At 43.3% G+C, this 18,894-nt stretch overlaps 2 protein-coding genes across 2 annotated transcripts in view; one reads left to right on the top strand and one right to left on the bottom strand.

Moving 5' to 3' along the window:
* Positions 1-219: 219 nt before the first annotated feature.
* LOC128979355 (uncharacterized) lies at positions 220-8,057 on the bottom strand. Its single transcript, XM_054397571.1, is given in 4 exon segments — positions 220-1,626; positions 1,705-3,093; positions 3,571-4,645; positions 8,041-8,057. Coding segments are annotated over 4 exon segments (3,888 nt in total).
* Positions 8,058-8,658: 601 nt separating this feature from the next.
* PLGRKT (plasminogen receptor with a C-terminal lysine) overlaps positions 8,659-18,894 on the top strand; it is a 30,920-nt gene continuing 20,684 nt past the window's right edge. The window contains 1 exon segment of the mRNA XM_054398218.1: positions 8,659-8,739. Within this exon segment, the coding sequence (XP_054254193.1) occupies positions 8,659-8,739 (81 nt within the window).

Below are 18,894 nucleotides of genomic sequence, written 5' to 3'. Positions count from 1 at the left end.
AAAGAGATCTAACATAGACATAATCTCCTGGTTCTACATCATGAACTGGTTTGTCTAGTCCCCTCACATTGGTTCCAATCACTTGTTTATTAATCATGTTTAAATTCTTATACATCTGTTGGACATATTTATTCAGCATCTCTTCTCTAAACTGCCCTGGTTCAGAAGGATCCATTGTTCCTATCACATAGGGTCTTCCAAATAGAATTTCAAATGGACTTAGCCTCTCCTTAGTCCTTTACTTCGAATTCGCAGCAGGGCAATTGGTAATGCATGTGGCCAAGGGAGTTTTGCCTCCTGTCCAATTTTTATTATCTGATTCTTAATTAAATGGTTCATTTTCTCCACCTGTCCACTTGAGTGTGGATTGTAAGGAGTGTGGAGTTGCCAATCAATTCCTAAGATCTTACTTATTTGTTGTACTACCTTGACCACAAAATGTGATCCTCTGTCTGAGGAAATAGTAGCAAACCGAGGTATTATTTCTTGTAACATTGTTTTGGTAACCTCCCGAGCTTTGTTTGTGCGACAGGGAAATGCTTCTGGCCAACCAGAGAAGGTGTCAGTAAGGACCAAAAGATATCTATATCCCCCCTTTCTTGGAAGTTCAGTGAAATCAATTTCCCACTGTTGTCCCAAATAATTTCCTCTACTAATCTGTCCCAGCTTGACTTCTTTCACCACCTTGGGGTTGGCCCTAAGACATACTTCACATTGTCGAGTTACCTGCTCTACAGTGGTTTGCAGTTTTGATGCTATGCACTCCTGAACCAATTTTCGATACAGAGCTTCTGCTCTCCAGTGAGTTTTTCCATGTTCCATCTGAATAAATGCCCAAAGGAGGTTAGTAGGTATGACTAATTTCCCATCCGGTGTCCTAGCCCATCCTTTCTCTACCCTAGTCCCTAAAAGGTCCTTAATTAATTTCTGATCTTCTGTGTTATACACAGGCTCTGGTTCCTTTTGCTCAACTGTCAGTTTACCATCTGGGACCAAAACAAATTCTGCCACCTCTTTTCCCTCCCTGGCCACTGTTTTAGCTGTTTTGTCTGCCAACCGGTTACCTCTTTCTTGACCAGTATTTCCCTTTTGGTGTGCTCTGCAGTGCATTACAGCTACTTTGCTTGGGTTTTGTATTGCTTCCAATAACCTCAATATTTCTTCTGCATGCTTAATGCCTTTTCCTTGGGTTGACAATAGTCCTCTCTCTTTCCAGATGGCTCCATGGGCATGCACTACTCCAAAGGCATACTTGGACTCTGTCCATATGTTTGCACTTTTTCCTTGAGAGAGCTCTAAGGCTCTAATCAGAGCAATTATTTCTGCCTTTTGGGCAGAAGTGTTACCTGGTAGTGCTTCTGCCTCAATCACTTCTTCTTCTGTAGTTACAGCATACCCAGCCTTTCTTTCTCCCTGGATCACAAAACTGCTTCCATCAGTATACCAGTTATGATCTGCCATCTCCAGGGGTTCTTCCTTCAGGTCAAGTCTGCTGGAGTAAGTGGCCTCGATTGTTTCCAAACAGTCATGGATTACTGATTCTCCATTACTTCCCTGGAGGAAAGAGGCTGGATTGACAACATTAGTGACTTTGATCTCCACATCATCCTGCTCCACTAATACAGCCTGGTAATTAAGGAATCATTGTGGAGACAACCAGTGTCCCCCTTTGGCTTCCAACACAGCAGAGACAGTATGTGATACCAGGACTGTGATTTTCTGTCCCATTGTGAATTTGCGGGACTCCTAAATGTTGACTGCGACTGCAGCCACAGCCCTCAGGCATCCTGGCCATCCTTTTCTTACCTCATCCAGTTGTTTAGAGAGGTATGCCACAGCTCTTCTATAGGGTCCTAAAGTTTGTGCGAGGACCCCAAGTGCTATTCCCTGACTTTCATAGGAATATAACAAAAAGGGTTTAGTGACATCAGGTAGGCCTAGTGCTGGTGCCCTCATCAGTTCCCTTTTTAAAGTGTGGAAGGCTTGTTTAGCTTCTCTGTTCCGTTGCAGAGCCCTACCAGACTTCCTCAATAATTCATAAAGAGGTTTGACAAACAGGCCGTAATTATAAATCCACAGCCTACACCAGCCTGTCATTCCCAAGAAGGTTCGGAGTTCTTTTACTGTGTTGGGAAGTGGAATGGAGCATATGGCTTCCTTCCTTTCAGGGCCCAGTACTCGTTGTCCCGCAGTCAGTTCATATCCCAAGTAAGTTACTTGCTGCTGGACTATTTGGGCCTTTTGTGGGGAGACTCGAGACCCATTAAGTCCCAGAAAATTTAACATACTCACAGTCCACTTTTCACATTCTTCTGTGGTTCGAGTTGCTATCAAGATATCATCTACATACTGTAGTAGGACTCTGTCTCCTTCTGGCTGATCCCACTTCTCCAATTCTTTTGCCAGTTGATTTCCAAAAATAGTGGGGCTGTTTTTAAATCCCTGAGGCAACACTGTCAAGGTCAGTTGGCATTTTCGGTTAGTTTCTGGATTCTCCCATTCAAAAGCAAACAGTGACTGACTTTCAGGGGCCAGAGGTAAGCAGAAAAAAACATCTTTTAAGTCCAGGACAGTAAACCATTCTAACTCAGTCCTCAATCGAGTTAAGAGAGTGTATGGGTTTGCTACTACTGGATGAATGTCCCTCGTGATTGTATTTATGGCCCTTAGATCCTGTACTAGCCGATACCCTCCTGTGGGTTTCTTCACGGGCAAAATTGGGGTGTTGTATGATGATTCACATTCTGTTAACAGCCCATATTTTATAAATTTTTCTATAATGGGCAAAATTCCTTCCCTATCTTTTCTCCTTAAAGGATATTGCTTTATCCTGATTGGTTGGGCTCCAGGTTTAAGATCTATTGTTATCAGTAAAGCATTTTTGGCCCTTCCAGGGTGCTCAGTGTCCCATACTCCAGGATATAGCTGATCTTTTATACTTTCTGTTATTTTCTTTTCCTCTTGTTGAGGGCTCATTAGTGCAAGACTTAAAACCTCAATTAACTGTTCCTCCCTTACCCTAAATTCTACCTTCCCCTTATTAAATTTAATTTCAGCTCCCAATGCTTCTAACAAGTCCCTTCCTAGTAATGACTTTGGGGCATTTGGCATATATAAAAACTTATGTAAGCCCCAGGTTTTACTATATTTATATTTAAGAGGTTTAAAAAAATACACCTTCTCAGTTTGACCTGTAGCCCCTACCACAGAAACATAGCTCTCATCCAAAGGTTGCAAGGCTTCATTTAAGACTGAAAAGGTTGCTCCCATATCAACCAGAAACTCCAATTTCTTTTCCTTTTCCCCTAGCCTTATTACAGCCAGAGGGTCTGCCAGGGTAATTCCCTCCGGTCCCCCCTAATCAACCTCTTCCAGCTGTGCCTGTACCCTATTTTTCTTTTTCCTTTCTGGACATTCTCTTTTCCAGTGTCCCTTCTTCCTACAGATTGTGCATTGATCCTTTTCCAACCGTGCTCTGGTAGGCCCTTTAGTCTCCCTATTTTCCTGCAGTGCTGCCACCAACATCCTTTTTTCTTTTCTTCTATTCTCTTCTTCCCTGTTAGAGAATACCCTCCATGCTACATCCAAAAGTGCCTCCAAATCTCTTCCCTGCAGAGCTGACAATTTCTGCAACTTCTTTCTGATATCACCAGCAGATTGCCCAATAAATAATGATACCAGTTGTTGTGTACCTACTTCTGACCCAAGGTCAAGAGAGGTTTTTTTCCTCATGACATCCCTCAGCTTATCTAGGAATTCTGAGGGTGATTCACCAGGCCCTTGTCTGACTGAGTATAATACAGACCAGTTAATTGTTTTCGGGATGGCTTTTTCCATTCCCCTGGCTATAAATTCCCGGTACTCTTCCAGTTTAGTTCTTTGCAGGGCATCGTTTGTATTCCGTCCTGGATTTTGGAGTGGAAATATATCCCCTATATTTGCTCTTCCTCCCCGAGTTTGTATTCTTTCTGTTGCTATTTCCAATCCATGTCTTTCAATTAATTGTTTTTCTGTTTCAGTCATTTGTTCCAGTAATAACTGGATATCATCCCAGTCTGGGTTATGCTGCCTGATCATAAATCGAAAATGAGTAGCTGTCCCTGTAGGGTCATTACGATAATTTTTAGCCTTTTTCCTCCAGCTATCCAAATCCTGACTTGTAAAGGGTACCTTAATCCAGACTGGGTCACACTCTGGCCCTTGTCGCAGAGGGGTCTGAATGGGTAGCTGGGGAGCCGGGGCAGTTACTTGTTGTCTTTGGGTCCTCCTTGCCACTGGGCTTCCCAGAGCCTGGGTTGTGGAGCTAACTCCAGTGTCACTATCAGAATCACTGCTGTTACCAGGACTCTCTAGGTTATCTCCTGGAGCTGCTGTCACTACCCCTTGCAGTTTTCCTGGGGGGTGATAAAACTCAGGCAGGTCTTTTGGTTCCTCAAGTTTAAGGCATCTCTGCCCTATGCTACATGCAGAACAACACCTTTTCAAACATGCCTGCCTCTTGTTCTTAGCCTTATTTTCCTTTTCAAGGGCCAAAAGTAATGGATCTGAGGGAGCTCTTATACCACAGTCCCTTTGAAGCTCAGGATGTTCTCGGAGATAGAAAAACATGTCAGCATATATTGACTCTTCCCATTTTTCTTTTCCTCTTAAAAACAACATCAACTGCAATAAAGTGTTATACTCTAGGCTCCCATTTACAGGCTATTTTTCTCCATCGCCTAACTTATATGATGGCCACCACCGGGTACAAAATTTAATTAGGGTCTGTTGTTTTGTCAACCCTCCTGGAGGGCCTCCAATTTCATCCCAGTGGGCAAGTATACAACCAAGTGGGGTATGTTTTGAGATTTCACTACTTTGTCTCCCCCCCATTCTACACAATACAGCACAGTACTGGCTTTTTGCAACACACAAAAACCAAAATAATGACAAAATGACCGGTCCCAAACATACAATTATTGGCCACACTCCCATTCACTCATTCGCTTTGTCCCTCTCTGGCCGTCCTCCTTGTGGAGAAACAGAACTGCAGTTTGGGACTCCCTCTCGCTTTGTAGATTTTCTACGTCTCAATCACACACACTTAACCACACACTCAAATTATAAACAGTGTTTATAATACTTTAAGTCCTTTAGGAACCCCCCTGGTCCCAACCTGCACACTTAAAATATAAACAATAATTTAAGTCCCTTTGGAACCCCTGGTCCAACCTAAGAGCTCTTTTCCCTAGGGGTGGCAATATATGCTCCTCTCCCGTGCAGGGCGTCCCTCTGGGGCTTATGGGTACAACCCCTCCTCTTTTAATAAAAGCATACCTTCTCTCCGTCAGCAGTCTTGTCTGTTCCTGCGGTGATCTGGTGAGTAGAGGAGCTCTCCTTGAGAATCTCTCGGGGGCACCCTGAGAGGTCCTGTTCCTCAGCAGGTCCTGCAGCCAAACAGAGTGGTCCTGCCGCGGTTGCCAAAATGATTTAGAGAAGGACAGGACACTCAAGTAAGTTTCTGGTATTATGCCTTTATTACAGCGCTGGACACAGGCAGGATCTCTCCAAAAGACCTGTGTATCGAAAGAGATTTCAGTACAAACTTATATAGTCCATGTTTCTTATCTTATTCGGAAATATATCAATGTGAAAATAACAGAGGGATGTTGAGGTTTACACAGGCAACCCTGTTTCCTCCTGTCTATACAAAGGTTATCTATCTAAAGATGACAGGGAATGACAATATTTCACAGAAAGTCAAAGGTTATCTATACAGGGGATGGAAGTCCTGGTTCCTGTCTGTTGGGCTTTTCCTTCTTTTCTTCAATCAACTGAAAGAGTGGGAACACATTGAAGTAGGCTATCCAGGGAGATGGTGGAGTCACCATCCCTGGAGGTGTTCAAGAAGCCTGTAGATGGGGTGCTTCAGAATATAGGTTAGTGGTTGTGGTGGTTGGGTTATGGTTGGACTCAATGATCTTAAAGGTCTTTTCCAATCTTATTGGTTCTATGATTTTATGATCTATCTGAAATTTTGCAAGGCCTGTGTCACTGTCCCCCACAACATACTTCTCCCTAAGTTATATGGATTTGATGGGTGTCTAAGAACTGGCTGGATGGTCGCATCCAGATGGGAGTGGTCAATGACTTGATGACCAGATGGAGACGAGTGACAAATCATGTCCCTCAGGGTCCTTATTGGGACCAGTGCTGTTTAATATTTTCATCAGTGATACAGACAGTGGGACTGAATGCATGCTCAGTAAGTTTGTAGATGACACTAAAATGAATGGTGAGGCTGGGATGTTATTCAGAGGGACCTGCCCCCAGGTAAACCTCATGGGGTTCCACAAGGCAAATTTCAAGATTCTGCACCTGAATTGGGACAACTCTTCTTATCAATACAGGCTGGTGGATGATGTGGTAAGAGAGCAGCCCTGGACTTGGGGATACTGGTGGATGAAAAGCTGGACATGAGGCAGCAATGTGACTTGCAGCCGAGAAGGCCAGTCATATCCTGGGCTGCATCAAAAAAGCATGGTGAGCAGATCGAGAGAAGTCTGCCTCTCTTACCCTGCTTCAGTAAGACTGCACCAGAATTACTGTATCCAGCTCTGGGGCCATCCACACAAGCATGGCATGGACCTGACAGAGAGGGTCCAGAGGAGGGTCACAAAAATGATCAGAGAGCTGGAGCACATCTCCTACAAAAACAGGCTAAGACAGTTGGAGCCATTCAGCCTCGAGAAGCTAAAGGGAGACCTTATAGGGGCCTTCCAGTATTTGAAGGGAGACTACCAGAAATCTGGAGATGGACTATTTACAAATGCATGCACCAATTGGACAAGGGGCAATGGTTTTAAACTAGACAAAGGTAGATTTAGATTGGACATTAGGAAGAAGTTCTTTACAGGAGCACTGGAAGAGGTGCCCAGAAGTGGTGGGAGCCCCATCCCTGAAGACTTTAAGGTCAGGTCTGATTTGACTCTGAGCAACCTGATCTAGTTGGGGATGTCCCTGCTTATTGCAGGGCGGTTGGACTGGATGACCTTTAAAAGTCCCTTCCAACCCAGTGCATTCTATGATTTTTATTTAAGTGAGCAATAAAATACCTTCATTAAAACTATTAATTGTGGGACAGACCCTTGCTTCCTGTGTCCTCATAATCTTGGACCAGATGCAGTTATCCTTGCAAGTACTCACATCTACAAGCAGTTAAATCAGCCTTACTCGTTACCATGTCAACAGTGAAAGTTTTGCATGGACCAATCTGCCAAACTTCTGGAACTGAAAATATACCCTGCCATTATGGTTTTAAACTTTGTATCTCCTTACAAAGTAAAACCATGCATTGTCAAGAACTTAAAAGTCACACAAAAAAATTTCATATTCTTGGAAAGATTTGAAGGAAAACTGTTAAACAATTTTCTACAATAGCTTTTTTCCCCCCCTTATTTTCCCCCTGTTTTTGCTGTGCTGCTAAAAAAAAGGGGAGTTGGAAAAATGGAAAGGCAGATGCTTTCTCTGTTTTGTTTTTTTGTTTTTCCCCAAAAAACATAACACTTGCAAAAAATGTAGGCATTTAGAGAGTTAATTAATACTAGCAGCAAGAATCACTTGCAGATCAAGACATTAGCAGATGGAAATATTTGAAAATGACACTCATTACATCTGCATCTTGAACTACAAGATGCTTTCTGGAAAAAGATTATTTAATTATTGCTGTCAAGTGAGATATCAAATTCCAGGTGGTGACTGAGGTACCGTATATTGTCATGGACTGGTGTTGGAAACTTTAATGATACAATCTTAAGTGCCAAAAGAATTCTATCCAATATTGGATATTGTATCACTGTATAAAAAGCCAACCTACAGAGCATGATTTTTGTCCAAACACTTCTTTTAGTGATGAAAATTTAATTTATTTGTATTTCAAAGTCAGCCTTGAATTATGGATGATGATGCCATAAAAAAATTCAGATATATGATGAAAGGCACAGTAAGAGAAGAAGATCAAGTGTCAAAGGCATTTAATTCTTTTTATTTGCTAATTTATACTTAGCATCTGGGTGCATCGTGCCGAAGTTGTAAACCTGCCAGGGCCTGTGTATTAATTTAAAGTGGCACCAGTCCCATTTGAACGGACGTTTTTTTCCGGCTGACGGATGATCCAGAGCGTTTGCTTGGAATTAGCTTAAAGAGAGAATCAAACAGCAACGCGTAAGCCGGTTACGGGCACCCACAGATGCGCATTCGGGAAGCCGGGAGCCAGCTCGTTAAACCCCGCCCGCCGGCCCCGGCCAATTGCTGGCCTGGCCGCGGAGAGCACGGCATGGTGGCCGCTGTGCTGCTTGGAGAATCGGCTGCACTGCTCTCGCTATCCGTGGTCGGCGGGCGACTTTCCCGGAGCGGAAGGTAAGTCTGGCCAGTGGCCTTTGCCTTCGCCGCAGGAAGGTGCGGACCGCCCGCCCGCGGGCAGGGAGGTGGGCGCGAGGGGGCGGCCCGCGCGGCCGAAGGAGGCGCCAAGGGCTCGCGGACGCGGTCGGACTCCCACCGGCCGTGCCCCCGCCTGTCCTGCCCCGGGGCGGGCGAAGCCGAGGAAAGGCTTTCGCGGAACCGCCCACCCTGCCCACCGCGCCGGCTTCCCCTGTGGTCTCCTCTGCGCTCCAGGGCACGATGGGATTCGTCTTCTCGAAACACGTGAACGACAGTCTGAAAGCTTAGCAGGATTTTATGCTCATGAACTCACGGCTTCAGGTAACGCCCTCGCCAGCGGCTCTTTGGAGGAAGATCACCCGCGGCCAGCTGTCCACACTGAACTGGGCTTGTGGCTTCACCTGCAGAGGTTTGCACTCCTCTCAGGGTTAAAGGTGTTCCATTTACACACACTGCCAGTTGTAGTGTAGTCATTTAACACAGCAAGTTTGGATGTGTGAAGCCCCTGTTCTCGGAATCTAACTACTTCCTCGGAAGTCTGTGTTTACAAGTTGTAGAGGTGGCAACTATCCTTATGGTAGCCAGACCTTAGAAATACACAGTTTTGGAAATTTACCGTGGGCAATTGCCTGCATCCCAACTGGGCTATGGTAGTGTTAAGCAGCATGTACAAGTTAAAGTGAATTGATAACCGCAAGGTTACTGAAACGTGGATATTACTCTAAGTACAAGTTAAATATGTTTCAATTCTTCCACTCTACACAATCTTTCAAGCAATTCTAGGTTCAGTTATGTAACTGCTATTACTCCATGTTGCTAGGAAGGCACTACAACAGCTGTTCATTTAGAAACCTCAGACTAAACAGGGCATAGGACGTTGTTTGTTCCTTCAGTAAAATAGCAGATAGAAGTAAAGCCAGCTGGACTAAGGTTCAGAAGGTCGTATGGAACAGAACTAATTATAGCTGTGTGATTTGTTGTTAGGTACCTTGCACTCTGTAACTGGTGTATGTGCTAGATTGCAGTCTGAAGAGTTTAGCTGGAGTTTGTCCCTTTAGTTTTGCATTTAATTTTAAATGCTGCAAGTTGGTGGTGCGTGAACTTCCGATTTATCCAGTTGCCAGTAGATGGCATATTCTAGTTTTCAAAGGAGTGCACGGAGGGTAGGTTTTGTAGTCACAAGTAAACTGAACTCTGGAGGTGATCCTGGAAACATGATTAGGAAGGGAAACGATGTTATAATAAAATACCGGATAGTTCTTCACTGTTTAAAGAAAATCAACTTTTTGAAACATTTGTAAACATAGTTTTCTGTCTCTGCTGGGTTATATGTTTTTGAGATGAACCCACAAATCTCATGTACAAACAATTTACCTTTTGCCCTATAGAGAGGGGCTTCTCCCACCCCCAAAATTTTTTGAATTCTAAATGAGGGGACTGTTTTCAGTTTAAGAGGATGACAATGAAATTAAAAGTGGAGGCGTCCTTCACAATCTGCTTCTCTGTTGTGCAGAATGAAAGACAGAGTTGAGGAAATGGATAGAATTCAGGCTAGTATTTGCAGGATGCTGTAGGCTTGAATAGCAAAGTCTTTGGCCTCTTGACCCCAGATGGCTAACAACTCTAGTTCTACCCAAATCCACAGGCTAACATAAGTTTCTTTGAGGTCAGTTGCCACAAAGCTTTTTAAGCTTGCATACAAAATTTTTTGCAAATTGCTCTTTAGGAACTCTCTCTGTGTTTTGACAGTAGTAATAGTCAGCAGAGTAGATTTGTTTCTAACACTGCAAATGCCTGATCACGTTTGACTTGTACTGTGCTTGCAGACACACCAGTCATGTTAGAAAATCTGCATCTTTTACAAATGCAGACTTGGCAGTTAGGTCAGGTGTGAAAGATGCAGTAGATGCAAGTGGGTAACTAAATTTTACCATAAGGGAATGAAAGGGAACAGCCCTTCTCTGCTGAGGGAGAATGTAGGGGAGGGGAAAAGACTGCCAGTTGTCTTTCGCATACATGAGTAAAACCTGTGATGTATCTGGAGTCTAGTGTCAGACAGATTGCTTTCAGGCTAATTGTATCTTGATTTGTTTGCTTTTGGACAAAAATGGTAACTAAAAATACTTGGAAAAGTTAAGTTGTTTAGCACTGGAACAAAATAGCTTAATGCAGAGCAGCAGATGCTCTTGTGGTGAAATAGTGGGTGCTCTCAGTTCTCAAACCTTCCTCTGGAAATGATCATACTTGTTAAGAAAACAGAAGCTTCTACTTAAAGTATTGTAATGTATTTATTTGCTATGAGAGATTTAAAAATGCTGATTTGTTTTAAACATGCAACTATCCCAAAACAACATGGGATTGAAAACTCTTGCAGCTTTTCTTAGCTTCTGAGGGAACTTTGGAGTGCCCCATGTGTTGAGGGAATAGGGTACTCTTGTTATTCCAAGCCAATTGGTGTGGATCAAGAAGTCATCAGAACTGTTTCCTCTAGAATGCCCTGTCTTCTAGCAATAATGATGTGACACTGCTCAGAAACAAACTGTTAAGTCTTTGGGTTTACCTGTAAAAAAAAAAAAACACAGCAGGTGTTGATGACAATCTGAGAAAGCTTCTCCTGCTTCCTATAGATGAGGAGGCATCATTACATTACCATAAATTGTTGGAAACAGGATTTTTTAAACAGGATTTTTGAGCTATCAGATCCCATCGCAAATTAAAAAAAAAAAAAAAAAAGAGTTCAAGTGTATGCTCTTCTCTGGATGGAGAGAAGATGCTCCTCAGTTTACTTACGCTCTCTAAAACTTTGTAGGTTGGAAGGAGACTATTGTAAAAATAGGAAGGTGAGTAATATGTCATAACTTGATAAAGATCCCTTCCAAATACCAAGCCTCGTTGCATGCTAAAACTGAGTCAGTTTTCACTGCTCTGATATGTGCTGGACACTCAAGCCAGCTTGACTACTTCACAGAAAGAGAATCTTAAAATATGTTTTAAAGTGTGTGTGCATTTTTCCTTTATACCCTTCTTGGGGTAATTCTGAAAAGAAGGGATTGTGGCCTTGTAAATTTTATCTCGGTGCCTTTTGGAAGAACAACAAAAACTCAGCTGTCAGTTTGCCTTGATTTTGAAGGACTTGCCAGTTGCTTGTGTTGTCTTGCTATGGCTCCAGAATGAAATACCAGTCTGTATCAAGTGGAGACTGTTTATGGTAGAAGTTTGTTGAGGCTTCATTTTTATCATGAGCCTGCTCCTCAAAGAGTAACTTACTAAATTCCTTCCAAACACTTCATGTATCATATCTACACCTCAGGCCTAGCATATGGCCGTGCTAAGTGCTTTTAGCATGGCTGAATGGGTAATAGAATTATCCATGTCTCAGAGTATATAAAGCAGATTACTCATTTTCATGAGCTATGTGGGTGCTCTTAATGCAATTAAAAGCAGAAATTTAATGAATTTCTGTTTGGATAGTGCTGTGTTCTGTACTTTCTCTTCTGTGTAGACTTTTATTCCTTGCCTCTTGCTGTCTGTCTTGCTGTCTGTCTTGCTGTCTGTCTTGCTGTCTGTCTTGCTGTCTGTCTTGCTGTCTGTCTTGCTGTCTGTCTTGCTGTCTGTCTGTCTTTTTTTCCCCAAAAATTTCAAATGTATATTTTGAAAATGCTATTTCAGGATCTGTTTGCTCAGAAAGACAACTAGGAAAAATATACACATTTTTCAAACTGGGAACTAAGAATTCAGCAGTGTTTGTGGCTGATCACTCATTGAGTCCTCAGCATGGATTAAAACACTTTCAGTCTAACTTTTTTTTTTTTTTTTTTTTACTTCTAGACTCCTTGACTATCAGGCAGGCGTCTTCATAGGAAATTATCTGAATTCAGTTTGTAGCTTGTTGAAGACTTTATTGTCATGAGATGGGCTTAACCATGATAGGTGCACAAGTATGTTGTCCTCAAATTAAAAAAAGTATTAAAACTATATATAGCATTATTTAGAGCTATCATGGTAGAAGGTCATGCCACAGTACAGATTAAAATTTTTAATTAATTTCTTACTGTTAATGAATTCAATTCTGGGACTGCATGGAGCAAAGCTTGCTAAATTAACTACAGCTGAATACTTCTGCCCTGATGTGTAAATGACTTTCTAAGTGATCTGAAAGACTTTTGCTGTAGGGTGTAGGTATAAAACCTTGGCTCTTCTGTGAAATTTCTGCCAGGCTTTCTCATGCATGCAGAGGAATCAAACCCATTTATTCTGTTTTGAATGGAACCCCACCAAGTCAGTAGTATACTATTCCTTTTCCCCCTCCCCAGTTTTAAATGTGACTGTATGCGCTGCTCTTATTTTTATAGAAATAATAATATAGAAATTTATAGAAAAGGAAATAAGGAAAAAGGGAATTGATTTTTTCCTTCCTTTGCTTGGAAATTCTACCCAGGGGAAAGCAAGTTAATTCCCAGGTTTCTCTTAAGTCTGTAAGTGCTCAGTGAACTACAGGAACAGTAACACTCTAGACGGGGAGACTGCAGTTTTGGTTTTCAAAGGGTTTTGGAGGTTATTTTTCCAGTTGTATTATGAGAGTTGAATGCCTTGAAGGTATCCTGATGTGTGTGTAAATAATACTTCATAGCAAACAGTTGTTTCTAGTCTTTTAAGTAAATAATTTTTAAAAAAGATACATCCTTGTAGCACTGGAAATCCTTCTTTTCAGTAATATTTCAATGCATAAAGTGTTTTCTTACTTAGCAAGAAGTAAGATTTTACTGTAATGGGTGGCACCCTGAGTCATTTATGACTAGCGTTTTTACTCTTTCATATATTTACTCTTTCATATATTACATTTATTATGAGATCTGAATTGATGACTAGTTTATAGTTTTCTTATATCACTCTTTTTTTTTTAAACATGAGATGACCAAAATGAGAAGGCAGTATCTGACTGATTTATCTGCGGTATCTTTATGTGTAACAATCAAAGCTAAAGGGTTAAGCAAACAGAAAAAAAACACCACCACTAAAAAAAAAACCCAGAACAATGATGAGAAAGAAACACAGATTTTTTGATCAGAATGGAAGAGAAAATTCTGTTGTATAGGGGATGGTGAATGAGGGCAGGATAGCTCAAAGAACAAGAGTTAGAATTGTTAGGGTTGGAAGAGACCTCAAGGATCATCTAGTTTCAGCCCCCCTGCCATGGGCAGGGACACCTCACACTGCATCAGGTTGCTCAGAACTACATCCAGCCTGGCCTTAAACACCTCCAGGGATGGGGCTTCCACCACCTGTCTCGGCAACCTGTTCCAGTGTCTCACCACCTTCACGGTGAAAAACTTCTTCCTAACATCCAATCTGAATCTACCCATTTCTATTTTTGCTCCATTCCCCCTTAGTCCTATCACTAGCTGACATCCTAAAAAGTCCCTCCCCTCAGAGGGGAGAAGGCTCTCCTCAGAGCCTTCTCTTCTCCAGATTGAACAGCCCCAACTCTCTGTCTGTCATCACAGGAGAGGTGCTCCAGCCCTCTGATCATTCTCGTGGCCCTTCTCTGGACACCTTCCAGCACATCCATATCCCTCTTGTAATAGGGGCTCCAGAACTGGATGCAGTACTCCAGGTGGGGTCTCACCAGAGCAGAGTAGAGGGGGAAAATCACCTCCCTTCACCTGCTGGCTACAATTTCTCTTGATGCAGCCCAGGACGTGGTTGGCTTTCTGGGCTGCAAGTGCATACTGGTGGCTCATGTTGAGCTTCTCATCCAGCAGCACCCCCAAGGCCTCTTCTTCAGAGCTGCTCTCAAGCCAGTCCCTGCCCAGCCTGTATTTGTGCTTGGGATTGCCTCAACCCAGCTGCAGGACCTTGCATTGGGTCTTTTTGAACCTCATGAGGTTGTCATGGGCTCACCTCTGCAGCCTGTCCAGGTCCCTCTGGATGCCATCCCTTCCTTCCAGCATGTCTGCTGCACCACACAGCTTGGTGTCATCAGCAAACTTGCTGAGGGTGCACTCAATGCCACTGTCCATGTAGCCAACAAAGATGGTGACCAAGACTGGTCCCAGTACAGATCTCTGAGGGACTCTGATTGTCACTGGCCTCTACTTGGACATAAAGCCATTGACAGCAATCCTTTGGGTGTGGCCATCAAGGCTGTTTTTTATCAATTGAATGGTCCATCCTTTGAACCCATACTTTACCAGCTTGGAGACCAGGATGTGGTGTGGGACACTGTCAAAGGCTTTGTTGAGTTCCCAGTAAATGATGGCAGTTGCTCAGCTTTCATCTGTTAATGTTGTGACCTTGTCATAGAAGGCCACCAGGTTTGTCAGGCAGGATTTGCCCTTGGTGAAGCCATGCTGTTTGTACCCAATCACCTCTTTGTTATTCTTCTGCTTCAGCAGTGCCTCCAGGAGGATCTGCTCCATGATCTTACCAGGCACAGAGGTGAGACTGACTGGTCTGTAGTTCCCTGGGTCATCCTGCTATCCCTTTGTGAAAATGGGAGTTATGTTTCCCCTTTTCCAGTCAGTGCGGACATCCCCAGATTGCCAGGACTTTGGAATATAATAGAGAGCAGTTTAGCAACCTCCTCCACCAGTTCCCTCAGCAGCTGTGAGTGCAGCATGTGGGTCCCATGGACTTGAACACTTTCAGGTTCTTCAGATGTCACGAACCTGATCTTCACCCACAGAGGGCAGTTCCGTCTTCCAGTCCCTGCCATTATCTTCTGTTATTGCAGGAGTGTGGCTGGAGCCCTTGCCAGTGAAGACTGAGGTAAAGAAGTCAATGAGAACCTCAGCCTTCTCCATGTCCCTTGTCACCAGTTCACCTGTTTGCTTTCCGAGGGGACCTACACCTTCCCCAGTCTTCTTTTAACCATTACTACACCTATAGAAATTTTTGCTGTTCCCCTTGATCTCCCTGGCTAGATTTAATTCTAACTGAGCTGTAGCTTTTCACACCAGGTCTCTTGCTGCTTGGGCAGCTTCCTTCTATGCCGCCCATTCCAGTTGTCCTTTCTTCCACTCCTTGTAGAGTTTCTTTTTGTGTGACAGCATGTCCAGGAGCTCCTTGCTCATCCAGGCACGTCCCCTAGCATTCTTCCCTGCCTTACCTTTGTCAGTATACTTTGCTACTGGGCACAGAGAAGATGATCCTTGAACACAGACCAGCTGTCTTGGGCCCCTCTTCCCTCTAGGGCTTTGTCCCACAATGCATTGCCTAACAGATCCCCAAAGCAACCAAAGTCTGCATGCCTAAATTCCAGGATTGTAGGCTTGGGATATGTCCTTCTGCTTGCCCCGAAAATCTTAAATTCTATTGCTTCATGGTCACTGCAGCCAAGGTTATCCCTGAGCCTCACATTGGTCACCAGCCCTTCTCTATTGGTGAGAACAAGGTCCAGCATAGCACCTTTTCTTGTTGGTTCCTCTATTTGGAAATATTCCTCCATTTGGAGGAGGATGTTATCATCTTTGCATTCCAGGAACATCCTGGAATGCTGGTACCTAGCAGTGTTGTCCCTCCAGCAGATGTCAGGGTGGTTGAAATCCCTCACAAGGACCAGGGCTTGTGAACGTGAAGCCACTTCTATTTGCCTGTGGAGAGCCTCATCTGCTTGGTTCTGCTGGTCAGGTGGCCTGTAGCAGACCCCTACAGTAACATCTCCTTCCCCTGTCTTCCCTTTAATCTTCACCCATATGCTCTCAACCAGCTCATCATCCTTCCCCAGGTGGAGCTCCACTGATTCCAGCTGCTCACTGACACAGAGAGCAACAGCTCCTCCCCTCCTCCCCTGTCTGTCCTTCCTAAAGAGCTTGTACCCATCTATCCCTACATTCCAGTCATGGGAATCATCCCACCAAGTTTCAGTAACAGCCACTATGTCATGGCATCCTAGCAGCACAGTGCCCCTTAATTCATCCTGTGTGTTGCCCAAGCTGTCTGCATTTGCATAGAGGCACTTCAGCTGGGCTGGTTATGTCACCCTCTTAGGTGAATCCCCCTTGATTCCCTTGGGGTGTCCCAGTGCTTCATCCTTATCTGGACTTTAAGGCAAGTGGAAAAGATTAATTCCTAGCTTTCTTGATTTGCTAAATGTGATACTGGTCAGGTTCTATACCATTTACTTCTTCAGTAACTTTAGAGCACAATGAATTCTCTAAATAATCACAAAGCATTTTTACTACTTTTTTATAATGAAGAAACAACAAAAAAAAAAAAAAAAACCCAAAAACAACAACAAAAAACCCCAAACAAAACACAATCCACCAAAAAATTCCAAAACAACAAAAAATGCCCTACAGTAACCCCCAAATAACACAGCACCAAAACTGTTTTCTCCAAATAAAGCAATAAATTACATTCCTCTATCCTAAGAAATTGTTCCTAGTATAGCAGCACAACAGGAGCGTCTTGCTATTGCAGCAGATGTTAAGTATACAAGAATATATCTGGTTTTGCATTATGAGTTATTACTCATAAGAGCTTCTGCAAGGACCTCTGAAGTTCCTGAGGTGCTAATGGTTTTGAAGAAAGGAGGCCTGTCTGTGCACAAGTAGACACATACATATCCTCAGAAACAAGTAAGAAAAAGCTATTTCTGGTCAAGAAACTGCAACATCATGGGAATAACAGATGTGGTAGGACAGCTCATGCAATTGGAAATCTGTAATGGACTGATAAAAGCTCTTCAGGAAAGACGGAAGAAAAGGTGAAGGGCTGCCCATGATGTGAAAGAGTAGCTTGTGGGTTAAGATCAGAGAAGAGGCCACAAAATATGATGCTGAGGTAGGAGTGCTGATCAAGGTGGCAAAGTACGTGAAGCCTTTAAACAATTGAAGAAAGACTCTGGATTACTGACTCTGGTTCTCATGAGGCTTTAGTCTCCTTAACATCTGCTGGAATGTCCATAAAGCAGGACTTGAACCATTGAGTGCATTTCTGCAAAATGTGAGGGATGTGTTTGATGCAGGTAGGCACTGAGTGGGCCATTCAGGACTCGTTCACATATAGATTCACATATAGTACCTCACAAATAGGAAAGAACTGATTTGGGGATGTAATATCAAAGGCAGTCTTAGTTGTGGTGGTGAGAACAGGGTCCAGAGGGGATTGAGGAGGACAGCACAGTTCAGACCTTGGAAGAGCAGATTTTGTCTTTTTCAGGGAAATACTAGGTGAGATGCCAAGGAAAGCAGTTCGAAAAGATAGAGGAGCTCAGGAAAGCTGACATGTTGAAGGATGGCACAAACAGCCCTGGCAACAATACCAACTGGGGGATGATAACTGGGAATCAGCTCTGTAGAGATGAAGGGGATACTGGAAGATAACAACCAGAGCATAAGCCAGCAAAGAGAGTCAGAAGGACCAACTAAGAAGGTTTTATAAGCAGTAGTGTGGCCAGTAGGATGAGGAAGATGACTGCTGCCTTCTGTTTGATGCTTTAAGTGTAAACACTGCATACGGTTTCTGCCCCCTTCTTCTCCACCTGTAGAGAGAAAATTGCAGATGAAAAGAAGCAAGTTTATTAGTGACCATCAAGATAGTCAAGGGGCTGGAGCACTGCTTGAGAGGAGGCCAAGTGAGCTGACTTAGTCTGGAGAGGGATGCCTTCTGGGGTGCAGGATCTAAAGGCAGTGCCCCAGCAAATTGAGGAGGTCATCAAAAAAAGCAGAACCAAGGTGTTCACAGTTATGCATTACAGGAGAGGTAGAGATAGTCAGCATACATTGAAATAGGCCCAGAGGGCGCAGTTCAGATTGAAGGTAAGGAGAAACCTTTTTCTCCACAAGGACAACCCATCAGTGGAGCAGAGGCCCAGTGAAGCAGTGTGGCCTCCATCCTTGTAGGTTTTCAAGACCTGACTGGATAAAGTGCTTAACAGCTTGGTCTGATCATATAGCTGAACTTTTTCTGAGCAGGAAGTGCTGAGGATCCATCCACCCTGAATTATTCTATGATTCTCAGATCATCATGCAAGCAGGTACAGACTGTGGCCCACTGTACTTTGTAGATGCCATGAAGTAGGATATCCTTGTGTCTGCTTCTTCCCAGACTTGAGAATTGAGATGAGCTACCACTTCATGTCTGAGCACCACATGCACAGCAGCAGTTTGCTGAAATAGGCCGTGACTTGATCTAATTTTTAACTAAGCTGACAGTCACACACATACTTTAGGTATGTGTGATACTGTTACAGAAGTAACCTCACAATGAAGAGGATTCAGATTTAAAGATTCACTGTGCCTGCATATCAGGCTCAAACACTAAGCAAAAATCTGGCTGGGAATAATTTACTTGAAAAATAGTTGCACAGTCTCCTGAAATCTTTGTATCCACAGATAGGTTTCCCCAGTGGTACTTAATAGTACATATCCAGCAGTAGCGCATACACAAATTGGTCAAAATCAAAAATTCTACTAAAAAGCTATAACTGTTATTTAAGCAGAACTTGCTACAAAAGTCTTGCTCTAAGATTAC

Source organism: Indicator indicator, chromosome Z (genome assembly GCF_027791375.1).
Source record: "Indicator indicator isolate 239-I01 chromosome Z, UM_Iind_1.1, whole genome shotgun sequence".
NCBI classification, from domain to species: Eukaryota; Metazoa; Chordata; class Aves; order Piciformes; family Indicatoridae; genus Indicator; species Indicator indicator.
This window is presented reverse-complemented; position numbering and strand designations above follow the sequence as displayed.